We start from the raw sequence: 17,049 nt of genomic DNA, 5'->3' as shown, positions 1-17,049 counted from the left end.
TTTTCTGAGGCCTCCCGGAAGCTGAGCAGAAGCTGTCATGCCTACAGAACTATAAGCCAATTAAACTTCTTATCTTTTTTTTCTTTTTTTGAAATGGAGTCTTGCTCTGTCACCCAGGCTGGAGTGCAGTGGCGCGATCTCAGCTCACTGCAACCTCTGCCTCCCGGGTTCAAGTGATTCTCCTGCCTCAGCCTTCTGAGCTGCTGGGATTACGGGTGCCTGCCACCACACCTGGCTAATTTTTGTGTTTTTAGTAGAGACGGGGTTTCACCATGTTTGTCAAGCTGGTCTCAAACTCCTGACCTCGTGATCCACCCACCTCGGCCTCCCAAAGTGCTGGGATTACAGGCATGAGCCACTGTGCCTGGCCTAAACTTCTTATCTTTATAAATTACCCAGTCTCAGGTATTTCTTTACAGAAATATGAGGATGGACTAATAAAAAATTGTTCCTTAGTTGAGATTCTGTATTCCTGCTTGAAGACCCTTGGTAAGTAGTTGTTCCCTCATGAGGCATCAGCCCCCATGTGCACCTGCCCTGGTGAGCCCACTGCCATCAGGCCTAGGGATGGGTCTTAGACCACATACAATGGCAAAGCTTTAGACAGCTGCATTCCCATGCAGGTTTCTTTCCCTATGTTTTATTTTGTTTCAGTTGATATAAAAAAAGAAAGGTTAAGAGGCTGTTTTCAGCAAACAGACAAACTTATTTATTAGGTAAAGACGATGAGCAATGTCTATCCTGGAAACTGGAGAATACGATGGAAACAGAAGGTGTAAGCCTGGAGTCCATTGGCAAGACAAGCCACATGTGTAAAGGAAAGTGCTCAGGGGCAAATACACAGGTGCAATCAGTCCAGCTGTGCTGAACACAATAATGCAGCATTCAGGGGACCCCGAGGAGAGGCAGCATGTAGGAAAGCTGGGTAGGGAAACAGTGAAAGGTGCACAGTGGGGAAATGGAGGCAGTTGAAGCTAACTGAAGGTGTGTGTAAGGGGTTTGGGCATTGAGATGAGGGCTGAGGTGACATAAGGTTGAGATGGTGACTGAGCAAGTGGTGATATCACTGAAGGATGATTTCTAGGAACATCTTTGAAATAGAGAGATGCTATAACAAAAAGAAGAGGACAACTGGAAACTTGTGGAGTTAACAAATTGAGGGTGGAATGACTTCCAGGCAAGGGAGAAACAGGAGGGCACAGAGAAAGGAACAGGGTACAAAGGACAGCTGTGCAAACAACTTTTGAGTTTTGTCAAAAATTCTCTCCTCTATCACACTTTCTGTCAGACCCTTCATCCCTGCTCATCTCAGTTCCTCTCTGCTCCCCCTTTTCCACAGCTCAGCACCCATAGAAGTGGGGCCAGTCTCCTCTGTCCTATAGGACATGGCTTAGAAAATTTGAGATATAGGCTGTGAAAACTCTATGGATGAGCCAAGTGTTCATCATGTGCCTGGATTCATCTCACTTCCCTCCATCAAGTTCCCTCCAAGTTCCTTTATGGGATTTCAGCCTGAGATTGTCCTTTCGCAGCACATTTTGAATTTTCCACTTGCCTAAAGCCTGTTTTTCCACATACCCTTATTCTGGATACCAAGATATTTCAACCACAACTCCATGCTAACCTGACCCGATCTTGATCCCTAATCTGTCCTTTGAGTTTGCTCCAAGTAGTTTCCTATAGGTTCTAGTCTTAAGGGATTAGGAGAACACTAGAAGCAGTTTGAGTCACCCCTCCATCCCCCAAATATTGGTACAGAAACAGATTCGGAAGGTGCAATCCCCACCCTGTCTAGCAGCAGCAATGCAACCTTCACAGGATTAATTAATTGCCACCCAACAGGAAGAAACAGGCTGGATAAAGCTGGCAGGTGAAGCCTCAGAAGACTATGGAGGAGAGGGGTTAGAGGAAAGGAAAACAGATGAGCTGGGATATTCCTTAAGGTGCCCCTTGGCTGGGTTGGGTAGGGATTAGCTTAGAATGGAGAGTGTCTGCATCCCTAGGGGCAGAGTCCTCCCCCATGGGGGACAATGGGATCTCCTTAGAAAGGTCCTGGGCATTAGCAATGACTGTGACCTCCTCAGGCCCATCAGCAATTGGGCAGATGGTCAGGGGCTTTTTACCGCTGGACCATAGGCAAAAGAAGGGCCGGAGGGGGCCAGAGAAAGAGACATTGGAGAAAGTATAGATATCAGATCCATCATTCATGTTGTAGAAGGAGATGTCTCCTGATTCATAGTCTAGGAAAATCCCAACCCGGCGTGGGGGCCCTGCCAATGGGAGAGGGGTCCGGAGAGGAGTGAGGGCCCAGTACCCATTTCCATACAACTCTACAGCCCAGAACCCATTCTCAGGAGTCATGGGGTCGAATCCTTTCTTCATCACATTCTCCCTACACACGCCGATTGCCCAGTCAGTCCTGTCTCCCACCTCCACCTCCCAGTAATGCCTTCCTGAGGTGAAGGTCTCACGGCCCAACACACAGGGCCAGGAGTCAAATCTCTCTGGTTTCTCAGGCAGTTTCTGACGTGAATCTTCCAGTCGAACAGATTTTGAATCCTCATAAAGAAAGAGGTGGGGATGAGCTGTGTCTGGGTCCAGAGTCACATCAACTGGAGAGAAAGAAACAGCAGGTCTGACATCAGTGAATATTACAGGTTGCAGGACTGTCTTTCCTTCTCCTAAGAAACAGAACACTGTTGTAGGAGTTGACAGGTCTTCTGGAGGTGGGGGGATGTTTGGCCTGCTCAGGGGTCTCCATTCACCACAGGATCCCCCCTTACCAGCAGCCAGAGGGTGATGTAAGAGCTGACTGTGCCTAGGGCCTAATGGGACTCTGCTGGAAGTGCCATCTTCCGAGGGTTCTCTATGTGCCTCACAGAAACTGTTGAGGTCATCTGTCATCACCGTTTCCCTTCCTGTCCTCATCACTAAAGTGTTAGTGTTTTCATTTCCAAGTATCATAGCACTTTGAATTCCTAGGGGATAGAGCCTCAGAGCCCTAGAGAAGTTCAGAGCCACTGACCTGCATGCAATGTAGCCTTTTTCCATTCTGCAACAAAAGAGAAAGATAGTCATTGACAGGTTATATAATAAGAGAGAGAAAACTCTGTGGGTGAAATAACAAGAAGACAGAACTTACTGAGTTCTTCCAGGAGTCTCTCTGGAAAACAAACAAAAATACCTCAATGGCTTTCTATAGTGGACGTAAAGGAGGGGACAAAACTCGTGTGGGAAACACACAAAGGAGGAACTGTTTAATTCATGACTACTTGAATATTGAAGCATTGCCAATTAATCAAGAACAAAGATTTTGTTTTGCTTTGTTTTCGAAGAAAGATGCAGGAAGTTCCTACATATTGGAACTGACTTGGGATCAGATTTTTTTTTTTTTAAATATAGAATCTCATTCTGTTGCCCAGTCTGGAGTGCAGTGGTGCAATCTCAGCTCACTGTAACCTCCACCTCCCAGGTTCAAGCAATTCTCCTGCCTCAGCCTCCTGAGTAGATGGGACTACAGGTGTGGGCCACAACCCTGGCTAAATTTTGTATTTTTAGTAGAGATGGGGTTTCACCATGTTGTCCAGTCTGGTCTTGAACTCCTGACCTCATGTGTTCCACCCACCTCGGCCTCCCAAAGTGCTAAGATTACAGGCATGAGCCACTGTGCTCGGCCTCAGATTTTTAATAATAAGATTGGTACTGGGTAATTGAGTTAAAAGTGGGAGTAGGGTCTGAGGGTGGGTAGTGAGTAAATATCAGCCCTGATATCTTGATTAGACTCTGCCTATGCCCCAATCCTCTGTGCTTCTTCATATTGGCATCTATGACTTCAGGAACCTTATGATTTCTTCCAATTTTCAGAATTCTAGAATCAAGTATCTTCTTTTTTTGAGATGGAGTCTTACTCTGTCGCTCAGGCTAGAGTACAATGGCATGATCTTGGCTTACTGCAACCTCCGCCTCCTGGGTTCAAGCAATTCTCCTGCCTCAGCCTTCCGAGTAGCTGGGATTACAGGCACCCACCACCAAGTCTGGCTAATTTTTGTATTTTTAGTCGAGATGGAGTTTTGCCATGTTGGCCAGGCTGATCTCGAACTCCTGACCTCAGTTGATCCACCTACCTCGGCCTCCCAAACTGCTGGGATTACAGGCGTGAGCCACCATGCCCGGCCTCAAATATCTACCTGTCATCCTAAAAGAAGTCATTCTAAAGGACTTGGATCCAGCCTGCCTCTGAAGCACTCCTGACACGTAGCCCTTGTGGATTTTATGGTTTACCTTTAGAGCTGAACTCATTCCTCCTCTCTCTGGATCTTTCGTTGTATACTCTCCAAGTGAAAAATATGGACCCAATGGTGAGAAGTCCTAGAACCATCATGATGACAGCCACAGCCACTATCCAGGGAGTCAGCCTTGGGAGGGAGGAAGCTAAAACAAAATCCCCAAGAAGGACATTAGTTGAGAAATTCTGAGCAAGTCCAGCTTTTCTCCAGATTCCAAAGGAGGGTAGAAGAGGTGATGACCTGGACCACTCTCGTCCCTCATATAGCAAAAAAATACTCACTCCAATGCCACTCTAAACTTCTCAGAAAAAAATGGACTTCAAGCAGGAGTCAGCAGAGAAAGAGAGAAATGAAGAGTAATTTTGGGACAGGACCTGTGAAATAATAAATATAATGGACCAATTCATGTCATTATGGAAATTCTTCCTTAACTATCAGTGCAGAATGGGAGCCAAGAGGATGAAGGAGGTAAATAAGGAAGGGGAAATGTGCCTCTGTATGTAACAGAATGGGACTCATTGACAAAAGAATAAGGAAAGGTTTCTGCCTGAACCAGAGACAGTATCTGGGGAATAATGAGAGGATTTGCTTCCCTGAGGACCCTGGAAACCTAGACAGAGCCTTAGCATGGGATGGGAGGGAGAAGTGAGTATGGGTGGAAATGGCAAAAGTAGAAAAATAACTTAGTCTTTTTTTTTTTTTTTTTTTTTTGAGATGGAGTCTCGCTCTGTCACCCAGGCTGGAGTGCAGTGGCGTGATCTCAGCTCACTGCAAACTCCGCCTCCTGGGTTCACGCCATTCTCCTGCCTCAGCCTCCCAAGTAGCTGGGACTACAGGCACCCGCCACCATGCCTGGCTAATTTTTTTGTATTTTTAGTAGAGGCGGGGTTTCACCATGTTAGCCAGTATGGTCTCGATCTCCTGACCTTGTGATCTGCCTGTCTCGGCCTCCGAAAGTGCTGGGATTACAGGCGTGAGCCACCGCGCCTGGCCTACTTAGTCTTTTTGTTTACTTGAGGAGAGAAGGCTCTGGATCAGGAAGGCCTCCAGGGACAAAGCTTCTCTATCTCACTTAGATCTCCTAAAATGGAAAATCTGGAATTTCATTGGGTGTGATGGCTCACACCTATAATCCCAGCACTTTGAGAGGCCAAGGCAGGTGGATTGCTTGAGGCCAGAAGTTCAAGACCAGCCTGGGGAACATGGTGAAATCCTGCCTTTGCTTAAAATACACAAAATTAGTTGGGCACGGTGGTGTGCACTTGTCATCCCAGCTATTCTGGAGGCTGAGGCAGGAGAATCACTTGAACCTGGGAAGCGGAGCTTGCAGTGAGCTGAGATCATTCTGCTGCTGCACTCCAGTCTGGGCAACAGAGTGAGACACTGTCTCAAAAAATAAATAGATAAATAATCTGAAATTTATTTGAGATCAAGGTAGGTTTACGTCTTCAGTATCTTAACTCTTCTAATAAAGTTGGTGGGGTTCCCTTAAGTCACTGGACAAGAGCTTAGGTGGGGAAAGTAGACAACTCTGCCATGAGGTCACATCTGGGCAGTTGTCCCAGGTGGTATGGCTTTGAAGCTGTGTCAACATAGGAATCCAGCAGCATTGGTTCCACTAACCTGGTATGGATATTTCTACTTCCTTCTCCTGGCCAAGAAGGAGATTCTGGATGTAGCAGGACACATTTTTCGCAGAAGTGTCTCTGATGATCACTGAAGCAGCCACAGTGAACAAACCTTCTTCATCAGGATTCCTGGACTCTGATGTAGATGGAAACTTCTCTCCCTTGGAAGTTCTCCACTGCACCTGGGGCTCTGGGTACCATCCCACTGAGGTGCACTCCAGCCGGATTTCTCCATTCTCTTGAACTTGCATACTGATGTGAGGGTCAGAGCCCAGAGCTGTGGAGAGAGAATCTAGACTTAATGTTTTAGTGGACCCCTTTTGGGAGCCTTATAACCATAGAGCTACATAGTTTGAGAAAGAGAGAGACAGAAAGGCACAAGTGGACTAGTAGTGGGAAGAACTCATCTCCATATTTCAATACACAAGGAAACTGAGGGCCAGGCACAGTGGTTTATAGCTGTAATGTCAGCACTTTGGGAGGCTGAGGCAAGATTACTTGAGTCCAGGAGATCAAGACCAGCCTAGGCAACACAATGAGACCCCATCTCTTTGGGTATGGTGGTTCTTGCCTGTACTCCTAGCTACTTGGGAGGCTGAGGTTGGAGGATTGCTTGAGTTCAGCAGTTCAAGGCTGCAGTGAGCTGTGATGGCACCACTGCACTCCAGCCTGGGTGACAGAGTGAAATGCTGTTTCTAAAAAAGTTTTTTTTTTTTTTAAAGGAAATTGAAGTACCAATAAAAGGAATTTCATATACCTTATCAGAGAGGGATGCCTTGTTGGGATCAAGACTTTGAAATGTTTGCAGCAGTTTGGTGGGCAGACTTGGGGGTGCTTGTCCAGCCAGCAGGAACACTAAGACCAATAACTCAGAGGTGGGTTAGTGGTCTAGGCTGAGAGCCTCAGAGCTGGCCGATAGCTCTGTGGTTGAGAGCATTATGAGAAGGCTTTGGTGGGGAGGAGGAGAACTAGGACTGGGTATTTAAGGATGAACAGAGGAATATCCTTGAGTAGAGGATTGGCGATTCTTTGGCTTGAGATTATAGTTGACAATTTAAGCTTTCTTTATCTATGATGTTGATTCAGAAATTTTCTTAAATGGTCTCAACTTCATATTCCCTCACATAATTGTGGCCTGTTATATATAAACATAAAGCTGCTTTTCTTGTGTGTTTAGCCTACTTTTTTCTCTAATTCCACATGGTACAGAAAAACACTGAGCTGCATAAAAGAGCTCTTAAACACATTTCCACAACCACTGGTTAAAATCCACATTCCAAGAATGTGTGTATATACAAGAATGTATATTCTTTTCATGGAAGGAGCTGCCACTTTCAGCAGATTCTTAAGGGTGTCTGCCACTCATAAAAGGTAACACATTTTATGCTATCAAATCTCTAGGTTTTTATAATCAACCTTTAAGATACTTCTTCCCTAAAAACAAAATGTCAAAATTTGAATTATACATGATACTGCAACTGGGGGACCCTGTTGTGAAGCAGGGACCCACATTTCACCCAAGTATTTTTCAAACTTTATGTTTACTTGAATATATATCTATGTATATAGATATATATAATATATGCATATAGATTTAGATAACATATGCCTATATGATATATATGTGAAAGGCAATATGTTTGTATATTATATGTTTTAGATCAGTTTAAGGCACAGTATAGTATCTAATAAGTCTATAATGTTTTTAGAATTGGCGAGGTCATTTCTCATATATTGTCTAATTTTATTTTATTCTTTTTTTTTTTTTTTTTTTTTTTTTCGTTTGAGACGAGTCTCACTCTGTTGCCCAGGCTGGAGTGCAGTGGTGCAGTCTCAGCTCACTGCAACCTCTGCCTCCCAGGTTCAAGCGATTTTCCTTGAGTAGCTGGGATTACAGGTATGACCCAGCTAATTTCTTTCCGTATTTTTAGTAGAGATGGGGTTTTGCCATGTTGGCCAGGCTGGTCTTGAATATCCTGATCAAAAGTGATCCACCCGCCTTGGCCTCCCAAAATGCTGGGATTACAGGCGTGAGACACCACACCCCACCATTTTTTTTTTTTTTTTGACAGCACACTCTATTGTCCACGCTGCAGTGCAGTGGCAACCATCAGCTCACTGTAACCTTGAATTTCTTGGCTCAAGAGATCCTCCTGCCTCTGCTTCCCAAAGCGCTGAGATTATGGGAGTTGGCCACTGGTCCCAGACTATTTTATTCTTAAAAAATAATCTTAGATAAAAACATCCTCAGTTTTACAGTAAAAATCAGAAAGAGATTTGCTTGATGTCATTCACTAGGAATTGAGAAAGTCAGACCTCAATGCGTACTTTCCTCCTCAAAGCTTATTATTTTCTTTATTGTTTCCCTTTGAATTCTGGCTTGAAGCAAAAAAGGGAACAAGAACAGAATCTTTTCTATATGAATCAGGAATGTGACAAACGGCCATGCTCTCTAATCTTAGGATGTCAGTCTTTAGAAACTAATCCATAAGCCAGCCTTAAAGTGTGTGGTATGCTCACCATAGCCATAAGATGTGTAATGGTGAGAAATACAATTTAAATGTACAATTCAGGGACTCCATGAAGTAAATTATGGTGTACTTGTATAAAAGAATGTTATATAACTCTTACATGTATTTAATTATTTCATGAAGAAATGCTTACCCTATTATTGAAAAAGGGCTGGAGATAATTGAAATAAAGTTCTACAATAAAGACATTGCACTGTTCTCTCCATGTTCAACTCAAAACCCTTTCTCACTGATTTCCTGCTGTAGGACCTTCAGTACCTTCTAGCTGTGGAGTCCTAATCAGGGGAAAGCAAAGAGATAAGGCAGATAAGCTACAAGTCTGCCTTTCTTCATGGTCCAGTACACAGCCCTCCTGTGCAAATAACTCACAGTCGTCCTTCCTGTGTCCAACTACCACCAAACACCTGCAAGTTAGCTCACTGCAACCTTTGCCTTATAGATACTGCACAAAGCCCTCTTCAACAGACAGCATAAAAACTATTCTACAAATTCTCCAGCAAGCCTTTGTTTCCTGGCAGTCAGCTTCTCTTTTGCTGATCCTGCCTTTTGCCTCCTCGCAAAGTATTTTCATACTTTTAAAAGTAAATCTGCCTTTCTTTACAACTGTCTTGGTAAATTCTTTTACCCCCCTCGCCTCCCGCCCAGATAGTCGTCCCTCTCCGGCGACATCAACCTAAAAGAGATTTTGAGAATGAATCTGATGGTTTCCAAAGTAACTGATCCATACGAAAGTGTATACAGCAGGGGAGTCGTCGAAGAAAGTCAAAACCCGTCTACTCACCAGCCACCTTCAGATGCACCAGGGCTTCTTCGTAGCTTCCATCCTCCCTGAAAAAGCACGTGTACTCCCCGTCGTCAGAGACTCTGACGCCACGGATCCTCAAGGCCACGCGCCCCTTGGCGATGCCGTCCTGGACCAGCGTCGCCCGCCCGCGGTACTCGGGCATCTGCTCGGCTTCCTGCTCGCGCCCGTCCCTGTGCACCAGCACGGCCGGCGAAACCTTCTTTCGGAACCAGCGCAGCTCCAGGTGCTCGGCGCTCGCGTTCGGGGACAGGCGACAGGGCAGCTCGGCGTCCTCACCCACAACGGCCAGGATGGGCTCCGGGGGTCCAATCACGTCAAAGGGAGCTGCCGAAAAACGAGCGGGATCAGACGGGATGTGGAGATGGGAACTACGGACAGACACCGACCAGATTCCCGCCAAAGCGCAGTGCCCCGCGCTCTCTTACTCCTTTGACAGCTGAGTTTGTCTGGATCCAGTGGAGGTCTCCAGGGAGAGCCAAGTGGGATTGTTTATTTTACATTTATTGATATAGTTCAACTATGCAGCCCAGAGAGAGAGAGAGACTTACCTGAATCCAGTTTGGGCAGCTGGAGGAGAATGAGGGTGAGCAGACATCTGGGGAGACTGGAGCTTGGGAAAACTGCCATCTCCCACCCTTCTGGAGCAGCAAGATAACTGATGTGAGTCCCTCAGGAGCTTCAGCCTAGGAGATGAATGGACAGGAGACAACTACCGGTTCTGTCAACCCTCCGCTTTCCAAAGTCCTCTCTACAGTTCTTTCCAGCAGCAAGTGTTCTGGTCATTTGCCCCTGAAACCTCCTCTCAGCCTCCATCCCCAGTATGGATTTTTAGTTTACACTGTGGTTATCACCTTCCCACCCACTACTCTAACTCTAAAACTTAGGAGAAGGGAACTGTGAGGCATAACACTCATTAGTTGGTTGCATATCGATGAACAAATCTTGGAATCACTGCACTAAAAAAAAAGTCTCCTTTTTATTTATTTATTTATTTTGAGACAGAGTCTTGCTCTGTTGCCCAGCTTGGAGTGCAGTGGCATGATCTCGGCTCAATGCAACCTCAGCCTCCTGGGTTCAAGCGATTCTTCTGCCTCAGCCTCCGGAGTAGCTGGGACTACAGGCACGCACCACCATGCCTGGCTATTTTTTGTATTTTCAGTAGAGACGGAGTTTCACCACGTTGGCCAGGCTGGCCTCGAACTCCTGACCTCATGATCCACTCGCCTTGGCCTCCCAAAGTGCTGGGATTACAGGCGTGAGCCACCGTGCTGGGCCAAAGTCTTTTTTCAAATACAAGAATTTGGTATTTGCTTTTGGCAATGATAATAAAGATAAGGGTATAAAGGCAGAAATGGAGTCCAAGGAAATGAATTGGAGAAGAGAGAAAAGATGGGAGGAGATGGAGCAAGAAGCAGGAGCTGAAGCAAGCAAAAGGGCTTGAAGAGTAGAGGGCCTAGGACCAAGGAGAAAGGAGCTGGAGGGAGAGAAGTATGCTATGCCCTCCTGGCTGCTCATTCCCTCAGGGAGCCGAGAGTAACCACACATACTGACCTGGGTGATCTTGGAGAAAAAGGCACAAGAGGCCACTGCTACCAAGTGAGAAAGCTGGCTGTGGCCCCCAGGGCAAAAGTTAAAAGCCAGCAGGAAAAGGAAGGGGGAGGTGCTCTCGGGAAAGCCTGCCTCCAGGTGGCCTGGTATATTCACTTTGAGAAAAAAAAAAAGGGACAAGAAAAGTTTTTCAGAGAGATGGAAAACTGGACTTGTGGTCTTCAGCTCAGAAATCAAGATATGCGTTGATGAGCTGGACCAAATGAAAGGCAGAAAAGAGAAAAAAAAGAAGAGAGGCAAGGAAACACACAAATGAGAGGTGATGGCTTCAGCCAGTTATTTCCTCTTTCCAAGCCTCAGTTCTTTGATCTCTAAAATGGTAATAATATTGATCATACCTTTCTTGTAGAGGTGTTGGGAGGATTAAGTGAGATTAAGCAGGTAAAGTGCTTAGCACATAGTAGGAACTCAGCGGAGGATAAATTGTTATTCTATTATTATTTCTTCAGGTTGAAAAATGAAAGCCCAGAGGCCAAGGTAGCAGTAGCCTCTGGCTATAGCCGTCTTCGTTATTGGAGCATCCGTCCACCTTAGGTGCTGTGTCCGTTGGCACAACTCCATTAAAGGCCAGTCTTAAGGGTAGGCTGTGAATATGCCAGCTCATAAAGTGTAATTCTGTTTACAGGGCCCCAAAGTTGCCTCCTGACAATTGTTTCTCTTGAAGCAACTCATCATGAGGCCTACAATCCTTAATTTACAAACCTACCTCTCATTGTTATTAAAAAATTTAAAAATGCAGAAAAATATTTTTATAAAATGGAGGTCACACTTAATCTACTAACGATACCCTCAATTCACATTTTGGCATATTTCCTTCCAAGATTTATATTATGCTTATGTATATCATAAAAGCAGTCAATTAGACTTTTTGTGTAACTCAAAATATTGTTAATAGTTGTATAATTGCCATGGTTGTGGGACATTTGGGATTTTTTTCCTATTGTAAATAATACACTTTATATATAAGTCTTTATTTACAAATTGGATAATGTCCTGATAAGCTGTTTAATAAATTTCCAGAAATAGAGTCATCAGATCAAATGGTATAAGCATATTTCTTTTCTTTTCTTTTTTTTTTTTTTTTTTGAGACGGAATCTCACTCTGTCGCCTAGGCTGGAGTGCAGTGGCGTAATCTCGGCTCACTGCAACCTCTGCCTCCAGGGTTCAAGGGATTCTCCTCTTGCCTCAGCCTCCTGAGTAGCTGAGATTACAGGCACGTGCTACCATGCACAGCTAATTTTTGTATTTTAGTGGAGACAGGGTTTCACCATGTTGGCCAGGCTGGTCTCGAACTCCTGACCTCCAGTGATCTGCTTGCCTTGGTCTCCCAAAGTGCTGGGATTACAGGTGTGAGCCACCATGCCCGACCTGGTATCAGCATATGTCTACAGTCCCTTCCTGAAATGTTGAACCCATCACATCCTCAATGGAAGTGCCCTCACCTAATCCCTGCTAGCACTGAGAAGTTATTATTTCACATCCTTACTATTGGGATGAGTCAAGTTAATTAAATTATTATTTATTCTGCCTTTATATGATAGTGAGGCTGGAGTTTTTTATGTGTTAATTAGACATTTAATACATTCTAGAAATGAGCTTTTCAGGCCAGTTGCCCATTGTTTTCAAGACTGGTCCTGGTGCTAGTTCTTAGCAATCTGTGTGAACTTTTAATAACTTAAAAATATCAATTCTGTATTATATTTGCAACAAACATTCTCCCCAGTTTTGTTATTTATCTTTGAATTGGAATTGTGATTAAGACAAAAGACAGTTGCTCCATTTCACCCACCAGACTGCCAAGAGAATGATCTTTCCCAAATGCAAATCTGATCATATCACTTTTTGCTTAAAAATCCTTCCACGTCTCCCTAGTGACCTCAGCATCAAGTTTATGCACCTTAATCTGATTAGGAAAATGCTGTAGGTCTAGCTTGATCTGGTCAAGAAAATACTCTGGCAGTCTCCTTGCTTCTTTCCTGAGGGCCTTTTCTCCATTCCCCTTCTCCTTCCCTGCTTGTCCACCCACAGGCTGAATTTGGAGTGGGTGTGGTTACCTCAACCCACAATGCCTCTCAGGCCTCCAGATAGCAGTGCTTGCCTTCCCTTTTCCAGAATATTCTGTCTCCTCTTAACTTTTTTTTTTTTTTTTTTTTGAGATGGAGTCTCACTTTGTCACCCAGGCTGGAGGGCAGTGGCACAATTTCAGCTCACTGCAACCTCTGACTCCCAGGTTCAAGCATTTCTCCTGCCTTAGCCTCCCAAGTAGCTGGGACTACAGGCGTGCCCCACCATGCCTGGCTTTGTTTGTATTTTGGTAGAGGTGGGGTTTCCCAATGTTGGCCAGGCTGGTTTTGAACTCCTGACCTCAAGTGATATACCCGCCTCAGTCTCCCAAAGTGCTGGGATTATAGGTGTGAGCCACCGCGACTGGCCTGTTCCCTCTTATCTTTATGATGAACTCCTATTCTTCCCTCAAAAGCTCATGTAAGGGCTGCACCTTCTGCAATGTCTTTCAGACATTGCATCAAGCAGATGCAGCCTCACTTCTAGGGCTTCTCCTGATTAGCCTTTGTCCCCTCCAAGAGAAGTAGGCTTTCCTGGAAGATGGGACAGGTGTATCCTGTGACACTTGGTCCCTTTCTCGTGGCAGACACCTGATCTGAGCCCTAGTTTCAGAAGCAGATGTGTTTATTGTCATATTTTGTTTCCAAGCTTATCTTCCCCTCTTAAACTGAGCTTTCCTAGTTCTTACTCCCTGTCTTCTCATCAGCACATAGACTGAAATAGAATTTGTGGCTTCATTCAAACCCATCGTTCCTTAGCCTTCCTAGTTTGAAAGGCTCCTGTCCCATTTTCCTCTTCATGCTTAACTTTCTGATCATATCACCTATAATCTAGTTCCCCTTCCTCATCTCACTTCTCTTATCAGCCCCTTTCAATGAGACTTTTGTCTCACGCTTCATATTCTCATAAGACATTGTTTTCAGGGGGAAAAAAGAGCTTTTACTTGCAACTAAGGGAGCCATACTGAAAAGAAAGGGTCTGGGGGAAAGAAGAAGAAAGTACTTAGAGCTCAAGCTATTGCATAACAGACACTATTTTGATTGGATAGCATCTGGGTCATTTTGACAGAAACCAAGTCATCAGTCTTACACAATGAAAGACAGGATCTCTGAATTTCTCAAGGTTTAGAGAACAGAACCTCTAGGATGCCCCTAGAATGCCCCTGCCTGTCATGGTTCCTGATTGGGAGAGGCCTTGTGAGGTGGCGCTGCTCTTAGGAAGTTCCTGCTCTTCCCAGGCCCCCTGGGAGATAGAAACAAAAACTTCTTCTTCTTAGACATGAAATCATTTGGGCTGAGGAATATGATATGCTTCATATGGAACCTAATGATAAAATGTCAGCATTTGTTTCCCCTCCCTGCTTTTCACTATAATCTGTTCAAATTTCTCAGTGTTATCCTCTTGTCAAATTCAATGGTTACTCTCATTCTCATCTTACTTGACTTTCATCACTGAGGCAACCATTTGAATCTATTTATTTATTTTGAGACAGAGTCTTACTCTGTCACCCAGGCTGGAGTGCAGTGGCGCAATCTCAGCTTATTGCAACCTCCTGGGTTAAAGCGATTCTCGTGCCTCAGCCTCCTAAGCAGCTGGGATTATAGACATGCGCCACCATGCTTGGCTAATTTTTGTACTTTTAGTAGCGATGGGGTTTCACCATGTTGGTCAGGCTGGTCTTGAACTCCTGACCTCAAGTGATCTGCCCTCCTTGACCTCCCAAAGTGCTGGGAATACAGGTGTGAGCCACCATGCCCAGTCAACGTCTTTTCTTTTTAAATGTGGTTCAGTTGTTTTATGTGTTACTTATCTACATATTTCTCAAGACAATATCATATTCTGTCAAAGTTTTTAAAAAAACTCTTTATATGTATTACATGTATTTAAAAAAAAAAAACCAAATAGGACAAAGAGCTTTTAAGAAATGTCAGTCCCACTTCCCACTTCCAACCTATTACTCCTGAATCCCCAGAAACAGCTTCTTTAAGTGCTCAGTTGTTTTATCTGGTACTTATCTGCGTATTTCTAGAGACAATACCATATTTATGCTGCTATTTCTCTATATATCCATTTCTAGATATTACTTTTCTATACCCTATTATGATCAATTATGATTTAGCTCTCTTATACCACTAGTAGTAATACATCACAACTTCTGTTCCATATTTCCAATACTGTGGCTATGCGACTATAGTTTTATGGGATCAAGTATCATATATGATTACATTTATTTTCATGTACAACCTCTTGTTTTTTTAGGAGTAGAGAGGGGGTGAAATGATTCATTTTTGTTCCTTTGTTTAGTTTTCTTTATTCCCCTCACAGGTTTTTCCCACTCCTCTAATTGACTCTAAGCACAGTTTCCGTAGTCAAGCATATCAGGTAATTTATCAATCCCCTCTCTTCATTCTTCCCAGAGCAGCACGTGGGTCTTAGTTAAAAAGAGCTTCTGATTTAGTAGGTCTGGAATAGGACCAGGATTCTCACTACTAGTTGCTCTGGTCCACAGGTCCACAGGGCAAGATCTACAGCCTACAGCTCTTTTTTTTTTTTTTTTTCTTTCTTGAGTGGGGAGGGGGGTGTTGGGTGTAGGGTGCGGGGTTGGGGGGTGGTCTTGCTATGTTGCCCAGGCTGGACTCAAAACTCCTGGGCTCAAGGGACTTCTCACTTCAGCCTCTCCAGTAGTTAGGAATACAGGCACGTGCCACTGCACCTACCCAGCTATAGCTCTTTATCTTGCTCCTTATTCAGAAGCTTTCTGTGAAGAGGCAGCTACCAGCTTTGCATGAGTTATGGAGATGCCTCTGAGGGATGGTTCTGGCTCAAGGTCTTGGGCTTGTTATACATGTGGCCATACTGAGCCAAGACAAAGGACTGGGGTGAATGGGCATCATGTACAATACTGTATTCTTCTGTGGCTTGCTAGTGAGCTTTGTGGTCAGCTGCTCTTTCTTGGGGGCACACACTATTGATATGGTAGTAATAATCAGATATGACCTAATGGTGCTTCAACATTATTATAGTGACATAATTCCGCTATTTACCAAGCCTGTGTTAAAATTATACATACAGAGTTTGTATAATGTTATAATTATAATTTGTGTAATTTATGCACAACAGCTTGCATATGTGAAGGCAGAGGGGAAGTGAAGCAAAGATGGTGTGGAGATGAAGATGGTGGACTTCTGTGTGGAAGAGGGGTTAGCAGGGGTTTGCCCTGGGGAAGCAAAAGGCTGAGATCTGGTGGAGTGTGGACATCCCTGAATTATATTCTTGGAAGTACTTTTGAAATGGAGAGTTCCTAGAACAAGAGGGGTAGACAGGGAACTTATGGGAGCCAATAAATTGAGGTTGGATTGAATAAGAGAGAAAGAGTTCAGGGAAGGGATCAAGGTTGTGTGCACCACTGTCTAAGTTCTGCCCAGAATTTATCCCATTGCAGCCTCTGAGCTATCTTCCATATCGGTTCATCTTAGTCTTTCTTCCTGTTACCTGGTGGCGTAGATCCTTCCAAAACAGGTGTACATTCTCCCGTGGGAGGACAGGCTATGATAAATGTGAAAATGCAAGACTTAGACATCTTAGGAGCAGCCTATGAATTCATTATTGTCCTGACTTCACCCTACTTTCCTTTTTTTGGTAGAGACAGGGTCTCAAATATTCTTCATTTTCATATATCCTAAGGTCTTGAGCCCTTGAGAGGAAGGAGCTCAGAATCCTGGAGAAGTGAAGAGCCTCTGACCTGGACACAATTGTGATCTTTTCCATTTTGCAGCAACGGAGGGGTTTATAAAAGGTTTGTTGTTTGTGAAACAATAGAGAGAAAACTCAGAATTTTTCAATCCCTTTGATGAGTGTATTTAGAAAATGAAAAAAAAAAAACCAATTATCATTTGAGTTAAAGATATGGGAAGGAAGATGGAATGTGTGCATGAAACACACAATGAAACAACTGTTCCCTTCTGTGAATACCTGATTATACCTGATTACTGAAACATTATCAGTAAATCATGAACTTGCTTTTTGTTTCAGTTTTTGTTCTTAGAAATCTGTGGGAAGTTCCTTTTGGCTTTAGATGCTAGGAAATTTTGCTGTATCTGGGAACGAAAAGCCTTAGGGCCAAGTT

At 44.2% G+C, this 17,049-nt stretch overlaps 1 protein-coding gene across 1 annotated transcript; it reads right to left on the bottom strand.

The window, feature by feature from the left end:
• Nucleotides 1–686: 686 nt before the first annotated feature.
• BTN1A1 (butyrophilin subfamily 1 member A1) lies at nt 687–10,857 on the bottom strand. Its single transcript, XM_054490585.1, has 8 exons — nt 10,802–10,857; nt 9,799–9,933; nt 9,227–9,574; nt 5,910–6,191; nt 4,282–4,431; nt 3,143–3,163; nt 3,026–3,052; nt 687–2,612 (listed from the first exon to the last, which is right to left on the bottom strand). The coding sequence occupies exons 2-8, from the start codon at nt 9,875–9,877 to the stop codon at nt 1,939–1,941; spliced, it is 1,581 nt and encodes a 526-aa protein (XP_054346560.1). The 5' UTR covers nt 9,878–9,933; nt 10,802–10,857; the 3' UTR covers nt 687–1,938.
• Between the last annotated feature and the right edge of the window lie 6,192 nt (nt 10,858–17,049).

Source organism: Pongo pygmaeus, chromosome 5, assembly GCF_028885625.2.
Source record: "Pongo pygmaeus isolate AG05252 chromosome 5, NHGRI_mPonPyg2-v2.0_pri, whole genome shotgun sequence".
Classification (NCBI taxonomy): Eukaryota; Metazoa; Chordata; class Mammalia; order Primates; family Hominidae; genus Pongo; species Pongo pygmaeus.
Note: the sequence above shows the minus strand (reverse complement) of the source record. Positions and strands in the feature narration are given on the sequence as shown.